General features: G+C 41.3%; 1 protein-coding gene and 1 long non-coding RNA gene across 5 annotated transcripts; one reads left to right on the plus strand and one right to left on the minus strand.

Annotated features, from left to right (window-relative positions):
* Positions 1-6,547: 6,547 nt before the first annotated feature.
* Positions 6,548-9,305, minus strand: LOC141515053 (uncharacterized). The gene is made up of 3 exons (XR_012476210.1): positions 9,077-9,305; positions 8,805-8,979; positions 6,548-7,721 (listed from the first exon to the last, which is right to left on the minus strand). It is a non-coding gene; the product is annotated as an uncharacterized LOC141515053 (long non-coding RNA).
* ARHGAP9 (Rho GTPase activating protein 9) lies at positions 7,125-22,099 on the plus strand. Of its 4 annotated transcripts, XM_074226306.1 has the most exons (18): positions 7,126-7,238; positions 7,673-8,397; positions 8,782-8,999; positions 9,684-9,905; positions 10,368-10,460; positions 10,802-10,873; positions 11,400-11,461; positions 11,739-11,826; positions 12,128-12,223; positions 12,395-12,493; positions 12,962-13,100; positions 13,293-13,394; positions 13,583-13,681; positions 14,812-14,889; positions 15,052-15,105; positions 15,357-15,491; positions 15,876-15,981; positions 16,401-22,099. In XM_074226306.1, exons 2-18 carry the CDS (start codon positions 8,082-8,084, stop codon positions 16,576-16,578), a joined length of 2,157 nt encoding a protein of 718 aa, XP_074082407.1. In that variant the 5' UTR covers positions 7,126-7,238; positions 7,673-8,081; the 3' UTR covers positions 16,579-22,099. The 4 variants fall into 4 exon arrangements, with proteins under 4 accessions (XP_074082408.1, XP_074082409.1, XP_074082407.1 ...); XM_074226307.1 differs by lacking the exon at positions 14,812-14,889 and having other exon boundaries at positions 7,125-7,238; XM_074226308.1 differs by lacking the exon at positions 10,368-10,460 and having other exon boundaries at positions 7,125-7,238.
* Positions 22,100-22,493: the final 394 nt, after the last annotated feature.

A 22,493-nucleotide genomic window follows, 5' to 3' on the forward strand; every position in this document is an offset into this window, starting at 1 on the left:
TCCTGAGTTCAAATTTGGACTCAGACACTTAACTAGCTGTGAGACACTAGTCAAGTCATTTAACTGTCTCAGTTTCCCCATCTTAAAATGTGCTGGAAAAGGAAATAACAAATCTTAGTATCCTTGATAAGAAAATTCCAAATGGGTTCACAAACTGAATGGGACAAAACTGAATAAGAAAGGATTGGAAACAAAAGTAGAAAATCATTAGTTAGAGAATAGCTAAACAAATTACTATGATGTAAGAACTGATATACATCATGAATACAGAGAAGTATGGAAAGATCTATATGAACTCATATGGAGTGAAGTAAGCAGAGCAGTATATGTAGTAACTACAACAACATAAATGGAAAGAACAGCAACACATCAAAAAATCAAAAATAAATGAAACAAAAATGATAAAGCTGAAACATGATTCAAATGAAGGGAGATGAAAAAACATCCCTAATCCCAAATGGGAATTGCAATTTTTCAGACTTTTTCAAAGTACCTATCAGTTATGCTGACTCCCCCCCCAAGAAAAATACTATGTATCATATAGGATGGCTCTCTGGGAGGGAAAAGGTAAAGATACATAGGATATTATGGTGATGTAAGAAACAGAAAATATCAATAAAAACTTATTTTTAAAAAGAAAATAATTCTTCTTCACTTGTGCCATATGCTGGGGCTTGCCTCAAACTGTTATGGCATTAATATTCTTGCTTTTGCATTTTCACGAATAGAAAAATTTTTATGATTTCATCTTTTCATAGATTCTTTATGAACTGTTATCTAGCAATTTGTATTATCAGTGTGATTCTTGCTATTTAATGTCCAAATATTCTACAATCTAGTTGCCCTGACCTATTTACTATTGATACATTCCATTTTTGGGTGGCTGTCTAGAATGCTCTCCTTGCTCACCTCCTGGCTTATCTAACCTTCTTCAGGACTCAGTTTTAATATCACTTCTGCAGTAGACCTTTCCTTTCTTGCTTTCTTCCTCTTCATCCTCCATCTTCCCCTCCCAGTAAGTGCCTTTCTTCTGAGATTACCTTCCATTTATGTAATAGCTGTCTCATAGGTACATAGATATTTTCATGTTGTCTTCTCCACTAGAAAATGGATACTTTGAAGAAAGGTAACATGGTGTGTTGTGTTTTTCTTTCTTTATATTCCTGGCATATTAAGTACTTGATATAATTTTTGACTGACTGATTGACATATAGGAAATGATGCACTAGAATAGGGGTTCTTAACCTAGGGTCCATGGACAGCCTGAAATATCAGTCTATGAATTTGGATCAGAAAAAAAAATTACATCTTTATTTCAATGTGATTCGTTTCTTCAACAATCCTTTGTATTTTATTTTTATTTATTTAATTTTTTTTTTTAGGTTTTTGCAAGGCAAATGGGGTTAAGTGGCTTGCCCAAAGCCACACAGCTAGGTAATTATTAAGTGTCTGAGACCAGATTTGAACCCAGGTACTCCTGACTCCAGGGCCAGTGCTTTATACACTATGCCACCTAGCCACCCCCTTTGTATTTTATTTTATGCATTTAAAACAGTTGTCTGAGAAGGGTTTATAGGCTTTATCAGGTTGACAATGGCATCTAAGACAGAAAAAAAGGTTAAGAACCCCATCTCTGGAAGGGTCTTCTTATTGGTAATCTTTTTTTAAAAAATCTTAAATTTTTTTAAATTTATTTTTATTGAAGATATTATTTGTTTTACAATTTTCCCCCCAATCTTACTTCCCTCCCCCCCCCCCCCCAGAAAGCAATCTGTCAGTCTTTACTTTGTTTCCATGTTTTACCTTGATCCAAATTGGGTGTGATGAGAGAGAGATCCTATCCTTAAAGAAGAGAGGAGAAGTCTAAGAGTAACAAGATGAGACAATAAGATATCTGTTTTTTTCTAAATTAAAGGGAATAGTCCTTGAACTTTGTTCAAACTCCACAGCTCCTTATCTGGATACAGATGGCACTCTCCTTTGCAGATAGCCGAAAATTGTTCCTGGTTGTTGCACTGATGGAATGAGGGAGTCCCTCAAAGTTGAACGTTACTCCCATGTTGCTGTTAAGGGTGTACAGTGTTTTTCTGGTTCTGCTCATCTCACTCAGCATCAGTTCATGCAAATCCCCTCCAGGCTTCCCTGAAATCCCATCCCTCCTAGTTTCTACTAGAACAATAGTGTTCCATGACATACATACACCACAGTTTGCTAAGCCATTCCCCAATTGAAGGACATTTACTTGATTTCCAATTCTTTGCCACCACAAACAGGGCTGCTATGAATGTTTTTGTACAAGTAATGTTTTTACCCTTTTTCATAATCTCTTCAGGGTATAGACCCAGTAATGGTATTGCTGGGTCAAAGGGTATGCACATCTTTGTTGCCCTTTGGGCGTAGTTCCAAATAGCTTTCCAGAAGGGTTGGATGAGTTCACAGCTCCACCGACAGTGTAATGGTGTCCCAGATTTCCCACAACCCTTCCAACAATGATCATTATCCTTCCTGGTCATATTGGCCAATCTGAGAGGTGTGAGGTGGTACCTCAGAGAAGATTTAATTTGCATTTCTCTAATAATTAATGATTTAGAGCATAAAAATCTTAAATTTCATTTATTTTTTCAATTCTATTTAAAGATAGTTTTCCCACTGCAACCAAGATCAAAAGAAATGTAGTAAACTGGGAAACAATCTTTGCAACTAATGTTTCTGACAAAGGACTCATTTCTAAAATATACAGAAAACTGAGTCATATATATATATATTTTTTTTTAGTTTTTGGAAGGCAATGGGGGTTAAGTGGCTTGCCCAAGGCCACACAGCTAGTTGATTATTAAGTGTCTGAGGCCAGTGCTCTATCCACTGTGCCACCTAGCCACCCCAACATATTTTTTTAAAACAAAAAGCCATTCCCCAGTTGACAAATGGTCAAAGGATATGGAAAGGCAATTTACAGATGAAGAGATCAAAGCAATCCATAGTCATATGAAAAATTGCTCTAAATCATTACTTATTAGAGAAATGCAAATTAAAGTTTCTCTGAGGTGCCATCTCACACCTCTCAGACTGGCCAATATGACCAGAAAGGATAATGATCATTGTTGGAAGGGTTTTGGAAATCCGGGACACCATTACATTGTCGGTGGAGCTGTGAACACATCCAACCCTTCTGGAAAGTAACTTGGAACTACGCCCAAAGGGCAACAAAGATGTGCATACCCTTTGATCCAGCAATGCCACTACTGGGTCTATACCCTGAAGAGATTATGGAAAAGGGTAAAAACATCACTTGTACAAAAATATTCATAGCAGCCCTGTTTGTGGTGTCAAAGAATTGGAAATCAAGTAAATGTCCTTCAATTGGGGAATGGCTTAGCAAACTGTAGTATATGTATGTCATGGAACACTATTGTTCTATTAGAAACCAAGAGGGATGGGAATTCATGGAAGCCTGGAGGGATTTGCATGAACTGATGCTGAGTGAGATGAAATAGAACCAGAAAAACACTGTACACCCTAACAGAAACATGGGAGCGATGATCAACCTTGATGGACACGCTTATTTCATCAGTGCAATAATCAGGGACAATTTGGGGCTGCCTGCAATAGAGAATACCATCTGTATCCGGATAAAGAAATGTGGAGTTTGAACAAAATTCAAAGATTATTCCCTTTAATTTATTTGGGTTTTTTTTTTTTTTAGATTTTTTAAGGCAATGGGGTTAAGTGGCTTGCCCAAGGCCACATGGCTAGGTAATTATTAAGTGTCTAAGGTTGGATTTGAACCCAGGTACTCCTGATTCCAAGGCTGGTGTTCTGTCACCACCTAGCCACCCCATTCCCTTTAATTTAGGGAAAAAACCCTGACATCTTATTGTCTGATCTTGTTATCTCTTATACTTTTTGTTTCTTCTTTAAGGATATGATTTCTCTCTCATCACACTCAATTTGGATCAATGTACAACATGGAAACAATGTAAAGACTGTCAAATTGCTTTCTGTGGAGGATGTGGGGGGAGGGAATTGAGATTGGGGGAAAATTATAAAACTCAAAATAAATAAAATCTTTAATCAAAAAAAAAATAAAGATAGTTTTTAACATTCATCTTTGTAAAGTTTTCTCTTTCCCACCCTTACTTCCCCCACCGCAACTCAGAATAGCAAGTAATTGAATATAGATTATACGTGTACAAGCATGCTACACTTCATATTAGTTATACTTTGAAAAAAAGATCAGTAAAAGGGGAAAAATCACAAGAAGGAAAAAGATCAAAAATAAATTTTAAAAAGTGAAAATAGTATGCTTAGGGGCGGCTAGGTGGGGCAGTGGATAAAGCATCAGCCCTGGAGTCAGGAGTACTTGGGTTCAAATCTGGTCTCAGACACTTAACAATTACCTAGCTGTATAGCCTTGGGCAAGCCACTTAACCCAATTTGCCTGGCAAAATAAATCTAAAAAGAAAAAAAAAAAGAAAATACTATGTTGTAATCTGCATTCAAATGCCGTCATTCTTTCTTTGGTTATGGATAGCATTTTCCTTCACAGGTCTTTTAGAATTGTCTTTGGTAAAGTAAAGACTGACAGATTGCTTTCCTTGGAGGGGGGGAAGTAAGATTGGGGGAAAAATTGTAAAATGCAAATAAAATCTTTAATAAAAGAAAAAAAATAATGGTCTTTGGTAATCATTTTCAGGGATAAACTTATAGTTAGTTTCTTCCTGAAGTAGCACTTTTCTTTCCTATTTTGATGTTCTAACCCTTGTCTCACTCCCAGGTAAATGACCTTTTTTTTGTTTTTTCTGTTCTCCTTTAACTGAGTTGTCCATTTCTGACATCTTTCTTCAACTTCCTTTGCTATTGGGCCTTCTTTTCTCAGTAAGGCCTCTATTTTCTTGACAAATTCCTCCTCTTCCTCAAAAGGTGTATAAATTAGCTCCAAGTATTATTACCATACATGTAACCATTGTTACAGTAAATGGAGAAATATTGAATGCCATGAATAAGTTCGCTTAGATTGGCAGTATACTTTCCAGAGATGTACACATAGATGAAGAGATTGATACTGACATTGTCAGAGCTAACTCAGTGTTTGGGAGGCTCCAAAGGAGAGCATAATTGAGAAAAGTAAACTTTAGGTCTACAGAGCCACATTGTTGTTTGCCTGTGAAACCTGGACAGTCTACCAGAATCTCACTGTTGTATGCTTGTGAAACTTGAACTCTCTAGGAAATTGAACTGCTTCCATTTGAATTATCCTAGAAAGATCCTGAAGATCACTTGACAAGGTCCTTTCTCAAACTGAATTACCAAGTTTTCAAGACTACTGCAATGTACTCGATTCTGATGGACTTGCCCAGTTGTTCAAATGCCAAACCTACATTTGCTTAAAAGATAATTTTATGGAGAATTCATACAAGGTAGGCACTTACATGGTGGTCTGAAAAACTGATACAAAGACACTCTCAATGTCACTCTGAAGAATTTTGGAATCAATTGTGAGACATGGAACACTGGCACAGGATCATCCCAGCATGGTGTGCCCACATCAAAGAAATCATTGTGCTCTAAGAGCAAAGCGGAATTTCAGTAGTTCAAAAGAAAAATGAATTGCACAAATTTAGAGACATCTCCACTCTAAATGGGCATATGAACTATTTGTTCTCAACCTGTGGTAGACCCTTTTGAGCTCACATTAGTCTGATCAGTCACAGTTAGACAGACATGCTGTATCATCCAGGCTGGGAATGTTTAGCCCAAGACCCACAAAAATCATTTGACCTGGTGCTGCCATGGCAACTGCAGGTGGGACATGAAATTCAATAAATCTAGATGCTTTTTAGGTGTGAATTAATTAAATATTTGACCAAATACAGATAATTTTTGTTGATTATTTTGTAAGGACTGGGAATGATGTTATAAATATCCAAATGGCCCTTGACAGAAAAAAGTTATCCATTCCTGCTATACATTGACCCTGACATTGTGATGTCATTTTGGTCTCTTCTAAGCATGAAGGACAAATGACAAAGTTATTTAATTATTCTCCTGATTCTGCTCACTTCACTATGCATCAATTCATCCATCTTCCCAGATTTCTCTGAAACTGTTCCCTTTGTCATTTCTTACAGCCCAGTAGTATTCCATTATATTCCTATTCCTTGAATTTGTTCAACCATTCCCCAAATGATGGACACACCCTTTTTAGTTACTAGTTCTTTGTCATTACAAAAATATAACAGGGTTTTGTGTATGCTCATCTTACTTCATGTTCACTGTTTTCATGACACTATCTAACCCTCTCATCTTCTGCTGTCCCCTTTTCCTTTAGTGTTCAATCTGTAATTTGTTGACCCTTGGGATGAGCCTTGAAGGAGACATAATGGACTTGAAATGGTATGAATTTGAACAATTAGTAGGCCAGCTTGTCTAGAACTTAAGAGATGGTGATAGGGATTCAGACTGTTCTGCCATTGAAGCAGATTTAAATATGTCTCAGCTTCTTCATCTCATTTGTGAAGGGTGAGCTTTAAACCCTCAGCTTTCTATTCTATGATCCCATAAAAGAGGCCCCAAATCACAGTTTGTGAGAAGCATAGCCAGAATTCCAACCAAAGTTCAATTCTAGTCTTTTATCACTGCAAAAAAAATGCAGTGAGAAATTAGGTATAGTAAGAAGTAATATTAGGTGGAAGGTAACTAATCAGTTTTCTTTAATTGGTTAAAATAATTTAATTAATAAACAGAACATTAATCTCATACTAGAATGGGGGGTGTAGGAAGAGATCTTATTGTATTTAATAATAAGCTGTTTCTTTGCTGAAACAGCTTAACCAAACACAAGGTAGGAACGAGAGATGGAGAAAAAAGAGGCACAAAGATAAGGGGCATTTGAAAAGGGAATGAATTGGGAATTAAATTAATATTATGCAAATATATTATGCAATATAACCTTTCTCCTTTGAATTCCAAGCAGATTCCCAAAGGAGACAGGATTGAGGGGAAAACTTTGTCCCATTTTATAAGTGGAAATAGCTAAGGGTCAATCATGATTCAACCAGCTGATGTCAAACCCTGGAGACCTAGCCCAGCCCTCTTGTCACATGTTGGGGGAAGGGAGTGGATTGTTTGATGTCATAGCCGGTGGGGAACTTGATCACCTCCTCAAACAACCAGGCTGTGAAACTAAGACGGCGTAAAAGAAGCTGAAACAAAAAAAGGGGAAAAAAGGAGTAGGCCAGGTAAGGAGGGGGAAGAAAAAGTAGACTAGATTTGGGTTGTGTGAATCCTGCCAGAGGGAAAGTTACCTACCCTTCTCCTTTGTGGGATTTTGAGGAATGCCTTCTTTTATTTTTCATAAATCAGATACTGGTTCCTTCATAATCTACTTGGAACTGAGAGTTTAGAACTACAGATCTCTCAGCTCAAGAAATAATGTTTTGAGAGAAGCTGGAAGTCCTTCTTTCATCTCTCTAGCTTCCCCCCCCCTCCCCTTTTCTCTGTCTCTGAAATTCAAAAGCAGCACAGGAAACACAGCTTTAAGTCTGAAAAAAATCTTCAATGTCTGTGTGTCTTTAGCTCATTCATTTTCTTTACTTCCGGTTATCTGTTTTACATCTTCCTGTGTTTGACCTCTGCCTTATGCAGACTTTTTCTCCCTCTCTTTCCAACCCAGGCTGTGGGAAACAGGATCAATGATTCTTCAATACTGGATACAATGGGGCCTGAAAGATACATAAAGGAAGAAATAGCAGCTCAGGTTGCTACTATGATTTCCTGTCCCTCTCGATCACTCAGTCCTTAACCCAGCCCTCTGACCACATCCTCTCAGGCTTATGCTTCTCAGACATATACACCACCCACCTGGTTTTGGGTTTAGGTCTCTACCAGGAACCTCTCATTAAATCCCCTCAACCTTTTGTCCTCTAAGAATTAATGTACTGTACTTGGACTCCACTATTAGAGAACATAATAACTCTTCGACTGATTCCATGATCTTCTGTCTTACTGCATTTGGGCTCTACCTCACTGGAGATATCTGATGCCTCCTCCCCTCCACAGATGATCAGGGGTTTTTAATTGCCATGTTCTCTAGCAAATGGTGGCCAGGGACCAGGGATACCTTGGAGGAGGACACCCAGGGCCCATCTCGGGGAGCCCACCTCTACATCTTATATAGCTTCACCTACGTGAGAGCAGATGGCCAGCAAGTGTCTCTGACTGAAGGAGATCGATTCCTCCTACTTCGAAAGACCAACCCAGACTGGTGGTTGGTGAGGCCTCTGGGAACACCTCGAAACACCCAACCCCTTTTTGTCCCTGCTGCATATGTGGCTGAGGAATCTACACAACCTCGGAGGGCTTCTGCCACTGCTATTAGCCAACCCCTCTGTGCCCCTAGTAAGTGAAACCCTTTTCTTCTCACCCAGCCCAACTACCCCTCAATAAGTACCCACCCATGCCCAATTCCCTGGTTTCTTATCCCTGCCCCTAATCATCAAGGATTAATTCTTACATCAACTGACTTTTCATGGGTTTTTCAGCAATACCTTTCCCCAATATCTCTGATAAACAGTTCCAACTTTTCCCTCCAATCTCTCTTCCTAGGCCTCTAGCATTTTAAGTCCCATCTTGCCTCATTTCAGTTCCGTTATGTTACCTCTTCTGTCTTCTGTCTTTGCATTGCCCATCTCAAGTTAATTGAATCCTTCCTCCAAAATGAGGTCACCTGAAATTTGGGAGGTTACATATCTATTTTCCTTCCCCCCCATTCTCTGTCACTAGAACCAAATCGGTTTCACTCTAACCTGGGAGAATCGGTGCCTCAGTCATCCCAGGGTAAACCTCCCAGTCCATCATGTCAGCCTCCACTTCCACCAAGAATACGAAGAAGTCTTAGCGCAGCTGGGCTGAATCCGAACCCACCACCATCCCTCTCAGATGGACTGACTGGCCAGTTGCACTCTCAAGAAGACCTGAGATCTAGGACCAATACCAACACAGTGAGAAATTCCCTTTCCCACCCTCCAAAGTATCATTCCACTGAACTCTTGAGTCCTTGCCACGAACAGTTCCTTACCTTTTCTGGGCACATGGAAAAGAACAAAAAGCCCGACTCCCTTGCAGTGTCCACCCACCCCAAAGCCTCAGGCCATTGGAAAACCCTTCTTCTCTGAGGTCTACACCTCTCGCCTCCCATTACAGTCTCAGTCACTCCTCGCTCCTTACGTCTTTCTTAAGAATGGAAAAGTGTCCTCTCTTTAGATCCCGAAGTTAGGGGGCTCTGTTTAAGTTACTTTTCTGTGAGAGGAGGCAGTGTGTGTAGGTGGGGCCCGAAGCTCCTCCCCACCCCACCCCACCCCCAAGCAGGCAGCATGTTCCCCTTTCCTTCAGCCTTGGGGTTAGAGTTGTGTGTTGGGGGGAAGTTGGCAACAGGAAGCCAGTAGGAGTAAAGTTAAGGGGGGAACAGGGGAGTTAGAAACGACTGGGGACAATTCTACCAGCACCTGGGGAACCGCAACCAGGAGCTGGTGGTAAGAATATAGGGAGTTGGGAATTGAAGTTGGGAAACGATCTGAGTGGCCTTGGCAAGGAGGAAAGGGGTTGTGGGGCCCTGGAGAAGAGGAAACAAAATTAGGGAGGAGTTTGGATTAGCATCCTATTATAGTTTGCCCCCACCTTCCCAGCAATCGGGACTCTGGTCCCCCATGTCCGAGACCCCTCTGTATTGTAACCTGGTGGACCTGCGCCGAAGCTCCCAGACCCCACCCCCAGGCCCCACTCGGCCCCCACTACAGCGACTGGACTGCTGGGAACAGCATCTGGACTTCGACTCTGGCCGCTGTTTCTATGTCCACTCACTGACTGGACAGGCATCCTGGAAGCCTCCCCGAAGAGCTCGGGAAAAGGTGAGATCTTCCATCTGTGAAAACGAAAGGCCTTCCTCTTTGGGGGGTATTGCTACCCCTTCTCTCTTTCCTGGTACCTCACTCTTCTCTGCCCCTCCCCCTTCTAGAGAGAAAACTTTCTCCCCGAGGGATTCCCTCATCCTTCCCAATTGCCCGCTGGAGACCTGAGGGTCTGGGGGAAGACCTCTTAGATCTGCGGGCTTCTTAAGATTTATTGTGTCATTGTCCCCTTCAGCAGTCTGGAGAAAAACCTCTGGACCCCCTTTCAAAATCATGTTTCCGAATGCATAAGGTAAAATACATAAACTTCCAAGGGAATCAAAGTATATTATGAATCATATAGCAAAAAAGTTATCAAAAGTTTTAAAAGTTTCTAGAGCATTCTTTAAAGTGGAGAGATTGGGAAGTCTACTTTGCAAAGACATTTAGTTTCGGTTGTTCCCCTTCACTCCACACGAACAGACTCCTGACTCCATGGAAGAAACCCCGCACCTGGGGAGAGATGCCCAAGCCCAGCAGGCTGAGGAGAAGAAAGGTGTTAGACCCTACAGTCAGGTATCAGAGACTCAGCATTCCAGTGAGCTATCTTTGACTCCCTCATCTACCTATCAGGGCAGATGCTTAGTGCTCCATTTGCTCTGGGAGCCTGCCCCACCCATCACCCTCCCCCTCCCCCCCCAAGAAACACCCCCACCTCGGTTGCCCCAGAGTTGATCTCTCCTTTCTCTTTCGCGGTTTCCTTTGTTCCCCGCCCATCCCCTGCTTCTCAGAGGTCCTCTTTCCTTCCCCCTTGTGCCGGATTCCGGAGGTGAGGTGGAAGCCCTGACTTCTGCCTCGTCCACCCTTCCCATCTCCTCTCCTAGTCCTCATTCTGCCTCACCTTCTCCTCCTCCCAGACCTCCATTTCGGACAACTCCCGAGATTCTCTGGCCCCCAGAGCCCAGCCTCAACTCTTGGATGACCCTCACGTGAGTCTGTCCACCTTAACTATCTTGTGTCCTAAGGGTCTCCAGGATCCTGTCCAATTATGTCTCTGAAAGTCCACTTCCACATCAGAAAGTATTCCTCCCTCCCCCCTTGAATATTCGAATATTCATAGGGAACTTTATTTGGTTTCACTCACAACTTCAAGTGATACTTATCAGTCTATCTACTTGTCATACTCATCTACTCCCCTTTCTCTTAGAAGAAAATAAGCTGAAGACCATATTATCTGCTGGTTCCCACAACCCCCACCCCAACACACACACACACACACACACACACACACACACACACACACACACCCCTTCCAAGCATAATAAATGTTTACTTAGTTGAATTCAGACCAATCCTCCCCTTCTCCCAAAATATCCACCCAACCTTTTGGAGACGGTTCCTGAGCTTCAGGAATGTTTAAGCAAATAAATGGAACCTCCCCTGGAATAATTCCTGAGCCCCTGGAACACACCTCTTTGGGGTCTAATGAGAACTTTTCTATATTCCCTCACATAGGAGGTGGAGAAGGCAGGCATGCTCAACAAGACAAAGATTGCTGAGGGGGGCCGGAAGCTCAGGTGGGCATTGTGGAGGTGGTCTTAGGGGATGGGAACTGAAATGGGAGACTCTCTTGTGGATATTGAGCCCTTGATAGCCTGGTGAAGTCTATGGACCCCTTCTCACAATCTTGTTTAACAAAAGGAACTGAAGGTTAGTGAAAATAGAAAGGATGTTTTCCCCATGCAAGGTCATGGATTCCCCAAATCCATAATAATACCCTTCTCTAGGAGGTAGGTTGTTGGTAAGGAGAATGATTTCCCTGGGGTATGATGATCTTCCATATGCTCCCTACAGGAAGAACTGGGGTTCATCCTGGGTGGTGTTGGCAGGAAATAGCTTGGTGTTCTACAAAGTTCCTCCAACTTCAATTCCTGCTGGATGGGTGAGAGTTCTTCTGTATGCTGGGGAAAGGGGTGTTAAAGTAGAGGGTCTGCATAGTGAGGAAGGGAGGAGAGGACAAGTGAGGATGACATTTTTGTCCCCATTTGCCCACTGGATTGGAGAACTGAGAGGTGAGATTGGTGAAGATAGTGAGGAGGTCAGGGAGCAAGTATAAAGTGAGATGGGAGGAGCTTACCACCATTTCACCTTTCCCACACCCTTGGGTGGGAGAATGACACCCCAGTGAGCTAGGGCCTTTGAGAGGGAGATAGTAATGGTCTCAGTTTTATTTCCCCACACAGGGTCCAGCTAGCAGTCGGCCAGAGAGCAGTGTGGACTTAAGAGGGGCAGCTCTAGCCCATGGTAAACATCTGTCCAGTCGCCAGAATGTCCTACATGTGAGTGACAGTTCATTCTACTACCCTCTCAGACAACATGCAATATTGCCCCAGTCTCTACTCAACATTCTCCACTTCCAGAAACCAGGCCCCACATATTTCCCAAATATCTGCCTTCTTCCAAGTCTCATTCTCCCAGCACTCAACCTTTCCCCTGGGCCTGACCCTCAGGTACGCACTGTCCCTGGACATGAATTCCTGCTGCAGTCTGATGATGAGACAGAATTCCGAGCCTGGCATCGGGCACTTCGTGAGATCATCAACCGCCTGGTCAGGGGGCCAAGAGCTCAGGGTGTAGGGTCTGGGAGTGAAATCCAAGGATAAAGTTGGGCAGGGGGGTTGGTCAAAACAAACAGGATTAGAGGAGTGGGAGTCTGGAGCAAGGTGTGTGAAACTAACTTTGAATTCAAGGGTTTACTGCAAAGATGCAAAGATTTTAAAAGTCAGGAATCTCTGTATCAGAAATGGGAACTTTTGGGGCATCTAGGTGGTGCAGTGGATAAAGCACTGGCCCTGGAGTCAGAAGTACCTGGGTTCAAATCCGGTCTCAGACACTTAATAATTTACTTAGCTGTGTGGCCTTGGGCAAACCACTTAGCCCGATTTGCCTTACAAAAACCTAAAAAAAAAAAAATGGAACATAGGGAAACAGTCAATCTCTCCCTAGCTCTTCACTCCTTCCCCCAAAGCAGTAGATTGCACCCCCTACCTCCCTCAACAAGCTCTGTCTGATTCCAGGAGCGTGAGAACCCTCTGGAACTTCGATTATCTGGGTCTGGGCCAACTGAACTTGAGGAACTGAGCCAAGGTGAAGAAGATGAAGAGCCAGAACCAAAATCTCTGCTAGGACATCGAGGAGCAAGCTATAGGAGCTCTTGTAAGAAACTGAACTTCGGGGACAACCTGAGCCAGGAGGCAGAGCAAGGACACATTGTCAGGGAATAAGTTGGGCCAGAACCACTGTGATTAACCCTCAGGGAATGGATCCCAGGATGCTCAAGGGGGTCTGGGACTGTTTTCAGCTTCCTCTCCTAGCTTTGTACCCCAACCTTATACTTAACTTCCTCAGGTCGAGGCCCCGAAGAGCAAAATCGAGTGAGGAACAAGTTGAAAAGATTGATAGCAAAGAGACCTCCCTTGCAGAGTTTACAGGAGCGAGGACTGCTCCGAGGTATGGAGTGGGACAAAAGGAAAAATAGATCTGAATTTCAGTGGGTAAAGGCTTCTCCAAGATCTGGGTGGTTTGGAGGGGTCTGCTCACTTCAAGTTGGGGGAGAGGTGGACAAGAGGAGAGGGGAATTTCTGTTTGGATAAATTTCCCAGGCTAATGGGAATCTTCTTTTTTCCTGCCCCTCCCAGATCAGGTGTTTGGCTGCCACTTGGAGTCTCTGTGCAAGAGAGAAGGAAGTACTGTGCCAAATTTTTTCAGGCTCTGCATAGATACTGTGGACAAGAGAGGTGAGTCGTAGGCTCCCATTCCTTTCTCCATCCCATCACACTCACAGATTTTATTCCCAACTCTTTCCCAGATCCTTTCTGCGGTCTCTGTTCTAGACTGCCTACACTTTCCAGCCTTCTGCTCCACCTACTCCAGGGCCTCTGTTTACCTTCTAGACACATTTTCTAGATTCCTTTTTAAACGTTTCTAATTACCTCAAGATCTTCATTTAGCAAAGGTGTAGTAAACATCTGCTGGGTTAGAGATTGGACTAGGGCTAAACTCACACCCTGTTCACAATTTGCATCCAATGTTATTGAAGGGGGAAAAGATCATAAATGCCTGTGAGATTAGTGCAGTTGTTAGGTCCAGGTAAGAATTCTAAAGAGGGATAGATCATTTTTTTCTAGGTGGTGAAGGGGGAAAATCAAATAACACTTTTTTGATTGGAAAGTGACACTTGAGTTGGGCCTTAAAAGAAAAAAGCAAGTTCAACTGAGAGTGATGGAATGGATTCATGTATTCTTTGTGGTTGAACAAAATGATATCACTATGTTAGAGTCAAGTTACAGTGTATTCTACTGTGGCTGATCAGACCATATGAGCTTGGAATGCTCTACCACAAATTGGGCATAATTAATCTATGTGATAATTTGAGATGAATTCTCTGAATTTGCACATCTCTCAATTCTTTTGAACAATTTCAATTCTGTTTTGCTCATAGAGCATAGCACCTTCTCTAATGTGGGCATGACAAATGAGACAGTCCTATGCCAGTGTCTCCCATGTCATACAATCAGTTCCAAAATTCTTAAGAGAGACCTTGAGATATATTCTAATTATGAACCAGACCCAAGACAGAAGGCAGAACAAAATAGAATGGGCAATATTTTAAATTGACTGGAACATAGCTATGTGAAAGGGACATCGAGGAGCAGGGAGTAACATAATATTAGAAAAGGAGCAAGACCCAGACTTTAGAAGAATTTAGATGCTAGGATCAGAAATTTGTACTTTTTGAGAATAGATATTGGGAATCTCTGAAAGTTTTTGCATACTGGAATCCTGTGATTGGAGCAGTAGATGCAGTTGTGTGAAGAGTGAATTGGAGACAGGTTCACTCCTTTGCTTCATCTTATCCCAATTGTAGGTCTGGATGTAGATGGTATTTACAGAGTCAGTGGGAATTTGGCTACAATTCAGAAACTTCGGTTCCTGGTGGACAGAGGTAGGAGCAATGGAACTTAAGTATTAGTGTTGGTATATGGGATATTGGGAAAGGATAGGAGGACCCACTTGGAGAGTTTGAGGGATGGAGAAATATTCTGACATTGACTAGATTGTTTGGGACTTGGATGATGACACTGACCTCTCTCTCCCTGTTTGGCAGAACGAGCAGTCACCTCTGATGGAAGATACCTGTTCCCTGAGCAGCCAGGACAAGGTACTTGCATAGAACTTCCATTCCCCCAAACTTTTCACATCTTTTGAATGTGCCATGTTCATTCCTCCCCCCAAAAGCAATCTAAACCTTGATGGGTTGTCCCCAACCTCTCAACTCCCTGGATTAAGCTCCAGGATAGTGATAGCCTATGCTTGTGCCTTCCTCCTAATTCCTAACTCTTCAGCCCTTCTGTGTCTCTCTCTAACCTGTCCTATGCCTTTCTCTACATTCCCATATCCTTCTCCCCACAGAGGGCCACCTGGATCTGGACAGTGCAGAGTGGGATGACATCCATGTTGTGACTGGAGCCTTGAAACTTTTTCTTCGGGAGCTTCCCCAGCCCTTGGTTCTTCCATCACTGTTGTCTCCCCTTCGAGAAGCCCTTGGTAGGGGATGGGAATTTAGAAGGACTTTTTTTTTTTTTTAGGTTTTTGCAAGGCAAATGGGATTAAGTGGCTTGCCCAAGGCCACACAGCTAGGTCATTATTAAGTGTCTGAGGCCAGATTTGAATCCAGGTACTCCTGACTCCAGGGCTGATGCTTTATCCACTGTGCCACCTAGCTGCCCCATAGAAGGACTTTTGATATGAGGGTAATTGGAATTAAGAAACAGGAATCCTCATCTCCTGGATAGGAGAAGGTCACATGTCCTTTAGTGTAAGCATAGGCGTGTCAGTAGCAGAAAGCTCTATAAAGTCTTTCCCTAAATCTGCCTCACCCTAAACAGGCTCTAATATTATCCATCTCTACTTCTATTGCCCTCTCTCTAGGACTTCCTGAATCAGAGCAACGATTATCCCGAGTACAGGAGCTCATAGGCTCAATGCCAAAGCCCAACCAAGATACACTTCGGTGCCTCCTGGAACATCTGTGCAGGTAATGATGAGGAAAGGGGAAAAGTCCTTGCAAAATGGAAAGGTCCAGGGAGAAGCTAACCTAGGGTAAGGATATCTGTGTAGGTGGACTTGAGTTAGCATTTTTATTTGTGGAAAAGGGTAAACATGGCTAGTAGAGCTATACTTAGGTTCTGATTGGCAGGAAAGAGAATTAGTAATTATTAAGCACCTACTATATGCTTTTGAATTTATCTCATTAGCAAGAGTCATTAGAGGTGCAGGACAAGAGGGAAATGGGGCAAAGGGAAGGCAGAGCTAGAGACATAAGGAAAGGTAGCAACTTCCCTTTTTCTTCCCTCCTCCTCCTTCCTTCCTTCCTTTAGCTCTCCCACCCCTAAGTGGCTTGTGTTCATGAAATTGGAGAGTGATACACACTATCCCTCTGACTTTGATCCCCAGGGTGATAGCACATGCAGACAAGAACCGAATGACCCCACATAACTTGGGTATTGTGTTTGGACCAACATTACTACGACCAGAGCAAGAGGCCTCTGACCCAGCTGCCCATGTCTTCTATCCTGGACAATTGGTTCAACTGTTGCTAAACGACTTCACCAGTCTCTTCCCTAGCCCATGAATCCTGGACTCTGCCCTAATCAAGGTTTTTGAGCTGACCTCAATTCTGAAAATGGGGGCGGGGGGGGGGGGATAAGACCTCTGTTTGTTAGCCCTAGCATTTGACTAGCCATAGACACATTTTAGAGAGAATGTTATTTTTTTTTTTTAGGTTTTCGCAAAGCACATGGGGTTAAGTGGCCTGCCCAAGGCCACATAGCTAGGTAATTATTAAGTTTCTGAGGTCGGATTTGAACCCAGGTACCCCTGACTCCAGGGCTGGTGCTTTATCCATTGCGCCACCTAGCTGCCCCAAGAGAATATTATTTCAATGGGTGCTTTCCATTTCAAGGATTTCCCTATTAGAGGAGCCTGTGCTTTTTTTAAGCAGTGGAAGTTCTTTGTTGGGAGAGTCCATTTGAGATGTCTCACTCTTTAAATTCTGTATCACCTAATTTTATCTTCATATTTTGGGGAGGGTTATCAGGAACACTTTCAATAAGGAAGGTCTCACAGAGATCCCAGATTCATCCTGGGAGCAATCTGACCCCAAAGCAAGGGAATTAGATTTCCCTCATCACTCTGACTCATTGTGCCCCCATCTGGGGGCAATCTGGTGAACTCTGGTGAAATCTATTAAACTGAGTTTAGATGTGGCTTCTGTTTACTGTCTCTCCCCAAAGGTGGATAAAAGAGTCTCTTCCAGAAAAAGTACTTAATTTACAAAATAGGTATCAGGTATAGGATAGCTATTTCCTTAAACTTGAGGAGCTACTAAAGCTGCTGTTACATTTAAAATACAAAGGACTCATCTGTGTATTAACAAATACTTAAAAATAAAATAATAATAATAATATATCATAGTTATTATAAAATCCCCAAGAGGTAAAGATATTTTATGGGACTGCTGCTGAGCAAATATTTCACATTGGACTTGGATTTGTACTGTCCAAGCAACTAAAAAAGGTTCAGATCTTCTGGTCCAATCAGGCATAATTCTTTATTTCTAGTTTCAGAAGGAATTATGTCATCATCTTTTTTTTGTTTTTAGGTTTTTGCAAGGCAATGGGGTTAAGTGGCTTGCCCAAGGCCACACAGCTAGGTAATTATGAAGTGTCTGAGACCAAATTTGAACCCAGGTACTCCTGACTCCAGGGCCGGTGCTTTATCCACTATGCCACCTAGCTGCCCCCATCCCTTTTTTTTTTTCCTGGAGAAGTAGTGTAGATGATGGAAGCACTTTGAGTTGGGCAGCCATCATCAACTCAAAAACTTCCAAATTTGTGAGGTAGCCACCAAAGTTGGAAAGGAGTCATCTCAGGATCTATGGTTGTGGGTAGCAAACCTGTGATAAGGATATAAAGACAAAGCAGTAAATCCAGTCAGGAATTTAAAGTTTAGTCTTAGGTTCAGCTAGCAAGCACGTGTTCCTGCTGCCATATTTTTGTAGTTCCATTGCCACTGCAGAATGGAATCCCTTTCCCTCCTTACTGAAAGTCTAGAATAGAGCTGGCAAAGTCCTAAAGCAAAGTGAAACCTTTCTAGCACCTGCTGAGGGGATATTCCTGCTGACTTAGCTGTCAGTCATCTTCAACAACATTCCAGTCAGGAAAACTAAGGGACCAATTAGGAACTGCTGGGTTGGGCATGCCCTTTAGTAAGGGAGAGGGTATGAGAATATGCTCCAGAAAAATATGCTCTGGTCTAGAAGATTTGTGGGTTTCCTTATTTATCCCCTTTATTTCATTTTCATGATTATGGATTGAAAGGTTGAATAGGACAGGGTCCTAGATAGTGGAGTAGAAGCAGCAACACTGTTCAACTTTCCCAATATTCCCCTTCTTTAAAATCATATCTCAAATTAAATCCTAGAATGGCAGAACAACAATGTTCAGGAAGAGACATTTTCCCAGCCTAAGACAACTTAAGAGTTCATCAGGAAGTCTGTTACATTGGGGTGGGGGTCAATCTGGATCATACTCAACAATAACACCAGAAATAGCAGTTGACCTTGGAGACTGGTACAACAGTTTCAGCAGCAGCTCTCAGTCCAGAGGGTCAGAAAGTGATGACAGAGGACCCTTTTCTGACCCTGGGTGCAACTAGTACTGACTGGCATCTCTATTGACCCTATGCAATTCTGAGTCACAGTTCCAGGGTAGAAAAGTTTGGTCACAAGGGAGAAGGAACCCTGGTTACAGTTCCAAGGCAGAGAGGAACATTATTACTTGTGACCACAGGAGAGTAAAGAACCCGGTCACTGTTCCAGGGCCAAGAGGAATGATAGTCCTTGGGGCTGTAGGGGAGCATAAGCCCTTCCTGGAGAAAGGTCAGAGCTCAGAGCAGTGACACACCTCTCCCCAGATCACACCACTCTGAAATCCCAAAAAACTTGTAAACGCCCCCAAAACCCAAAAATAGCTAGAGAAATATCATTTAAAAAAAGTCTGAAGCTTAGGCTCGTAGTATCCAACCCCAGGGTGAGCAGAGTCTAACTTTAACATAAAGTTCAAGGTCAAGAAATAGACTGGGAAAATGAGATACAACAATAAAAAAGAGAAGTTGACCATAAAAAAACTACTATAGTGTCAGAGTAGACTAAGACACAAAGTCAGAAAAAGACAACAATAAGAAAACAGCAACAACCAAAACTTCAAAGAAAAATGCTAATTAGCAGAAGTCCAAGGCTGGAAGACTTAAAGAGATAAGAAGGGGAGAAGGAAAAATAGGAGAAAATTGAGAGTGATGCAAGAAAATTATGCAAAGACAATTGACAGCTTAGTAAAAGAGAATAACACCTTAAAAAACAAAATTAGCCTAATAGTAAAAGAGGTACAAAAATTCATTGAAGGAAAGAACTCCTGAAAAAGGAGAATTGGCCAAATTGGGGAAAAAAGTACAAATGCTCAACAACAACAACAACAACAAATTCATTAAAAATAAGAATTGGGGGGCAGCTAGGTGGCGCAGTGGATAGAGCATCAGCCCTGGATTCAGGAGTACCTAAGTTCAAATCCAGCCTCAGACACTTAATAATTACCTAACTGTGTGGCCTTGGGCAAGCCACTTAGAATTGGGCAAGTAGAAGATAATGAAAAAAATGGAAGTAAATGTGAACTTATGAAAAAAATAGAAGTAAATGTGAACTATCTCAATGGAAAAACCTGGAAAATAGATTGAGGAAAAATAATTTTAAGAATTATTGGGTTGCCTGAAATCCATGATCAAAAAAAAGAGCTCAGGCATCACATTTCAAGAAATTATCAGGGAAAACTGCCCTGATATTCTAGAACCAGAGAAAAAAATTGAAATTGAAAGAATTCATCAGTCTCCTCCTGAAAGAGATCCCCCAAATGAAAACTTCCAGGTATATGAAAGCCAAATTCCAGGACTCTTAGGTCAAGGAAAAAATATTGCAAGCAATCAGAAAGAAACTATTTAAATGTTGTGGAGACACAGTCAGTATCACACAAGATTTAGCAGCTTCTGCAATAAAGGAGCACAGGGCTTAGAATGTGTTCTGGAAGGCAAAAGAGCTAGGATTACAACCAAGAATAAACTACCCAGCAAAACTGAGTATAATTCTATGGGGGGACATGAAAATAGAGGACTTTCAAGTATTCCTTGTGAAAGAACAGAACTGAATACAAAATTTGACATGTAAACATGCTTAAGAGAAGCATTAAAAAGTAAACATGAGTCATCATGAGATTCAATAAAGTTAAACTGCTTATATTCCTATATGTGAAGATGATTCCTGTAATTCCTAAGAACTTTATCATTATTAGGGTAATTAGAAGGAGTCTACAAAACAGAGGGCACAGGCATGAATCAATTATGTTGGGATTATCTAAAAAAAAATGAAAGGGTAAAAAAAGGGATGCAGTGGAGGAGGGTGAAAAAAGAGGTGGAATGGGGAAACTATCTCACAAAAAAAGAGGTACTCAAGGAAAAGATTTTATAGAAAAGGAGGAAATGAAGGTGGTGGGCAGTGTTTGAACCTCGCTTTCATTGGAATGGGTTCAAAGAGGGAAGAATACACACACACACACACACACACACACACACATGCTCAGAGAGAAATCTATCTTACCCAACTAAGAAATAGAAGGGAAAGAGAATAAAAGAAAGGGAAGAATGGTAAAGGGAGAGTGGATTAAAGGAGGCAGTGGTCAGAAGCAAAACAGACTTTTGAAGAAATGGGTTAAAAAGAGAAAATGGGGAGGATAAAGGGAAGAAAATAGGATAGAGGAAAATGCACAATAATTATAACTGAATGTGAATAGAATGAGCTCACCCATGAAATGGAAATAGCAGAATGGATTAGAAACTTGTTGGATTAGAATCTATCAATACGTTGTTTACAAGAGACACACTTGGAAAGACAGAGAATTAAAAATAAGGAACTGGAGCAGAATCTTCAGTTGAAGTAAAAAAGTCAGGAAGAACAATCATGATCTGAGACAAAGCAAAAACAAAAATACACTACATTAAAAGAGGTTAAACAGGGAAACATTTTACTAAAAGATACAAATCAATGAATAGTATCAATTTTTTTATAGTTGCTTCTTCTGATATATAGGTAACTGGGTTAAATTTATAAAAAATAAAAGTCATTACCCATTAATAAATGGTCAAAGAATATGAATATGTATTTTACATAAAAAGAAATTAAAACTATCTTTGGTCATATGAAAAACTATCTTTGGTCACTATTGATTAGAGAAAGGCAAATTAAAAAAACTCTGAGGTACCACCTCACACTTATCAGAAGTAACAAATGCTAGAGGGGATGAGGGGAAATAGATCTATTAATGAACTATCGGGCTTCTTTTTTTTGCAAGGCAATGGGGATAAGTGACTTGCCCAAGGCCACACAGCTAGGTAATTACTAAGTGTCTGAGATCACATTTGAACTCATGTTCTCCTGACTCCAGGGCCAGTGCTCTATTCACTGTTCCACCTAGTTACCCCACTAAGGAACTATTGGTAGAGCTGACAACTAATCCAACCATTCCAGAGAACAATTTGAAATGGTGGCCAAAGGACTATAAAATTGTGTATACCTTTTGACCCAGCAACACCACTATTAGGTCTGTACCTCAAAGAGATGAAAGAAAAAGGAAAAGGATTAATGTGTATAAAAATATTTATAGCAGCTCTTTTTTGTGATTTCAAGGAATTGGAAATTGAGGGGATACCCATCAATTTGGGAATGATTGAACAAACTGTGATATATGATTGTGAAGAAGTATTATTGTGCTATAAGAAATGACAAGAGGGATGGTCTCAGAAAAACCTAGAAAGAATTACATGAACTGTTGCTGAGTGAAGTGAACAAAACCAGGAGAACATTATATACAGTTATAGCAATATGATAACAATGATTAACTGTGAAAGACTCAGATACCCTAATCATTACAGTGATAGAATTTCAAAGAATTCAAGTTGAAAAATGCTATCCTCTATGATTTCTTTCTTAACACATTCAATTTTGATCAATGTATAGCATGGAAACAATCTAAAGACTATCAGACTGCCTTCTGTGGGGGGGGGTAGAGGGAGGGAAGCAAGATTGGGGAAAAACTGTAAAATTTAAAAAAATATATAAAAAAATAAAAAATAAATGCTATCCACTTCCAGAAAAAGAACTGATAAACTTTAACTGCAAATTGAAGTATAATTTTTCTCTATTTTCTTGCTTTTTATGATATGCTTATTATAAATGCTTTGCATGATTTCAAGTATATAACTGATATGTCATATTGCTTGCCTTTTTAGTGAGTTGGGGAGGAAGAGAAGAGAGAGAATTTGGAATTCAAGTTAAAAAAATAAATAAATAAATAAATAAATAAACAAGAAAGGGGGAAAAAATACAAGGAAGATGCCATTCCTCTCTCCATCTTTTGCCTCCCATAGGTATCACTCTGTCACTTT

Source organism: Macrotis lagotis, chromosome 2 (assembly GCF_037893015.1).
Source record: "Macrotis lagotis isolate mMagLag1 chromosome 2, bilby.v1.9.chrom.fasta, whole genome shotgun sequence".
Taxonomy (NCBI): Eukaryota; Metazoa; Chordata; class Mammalia; order Peramelemorphia; family Peramelidae; genus Macrotis; species Macrotis lagotis.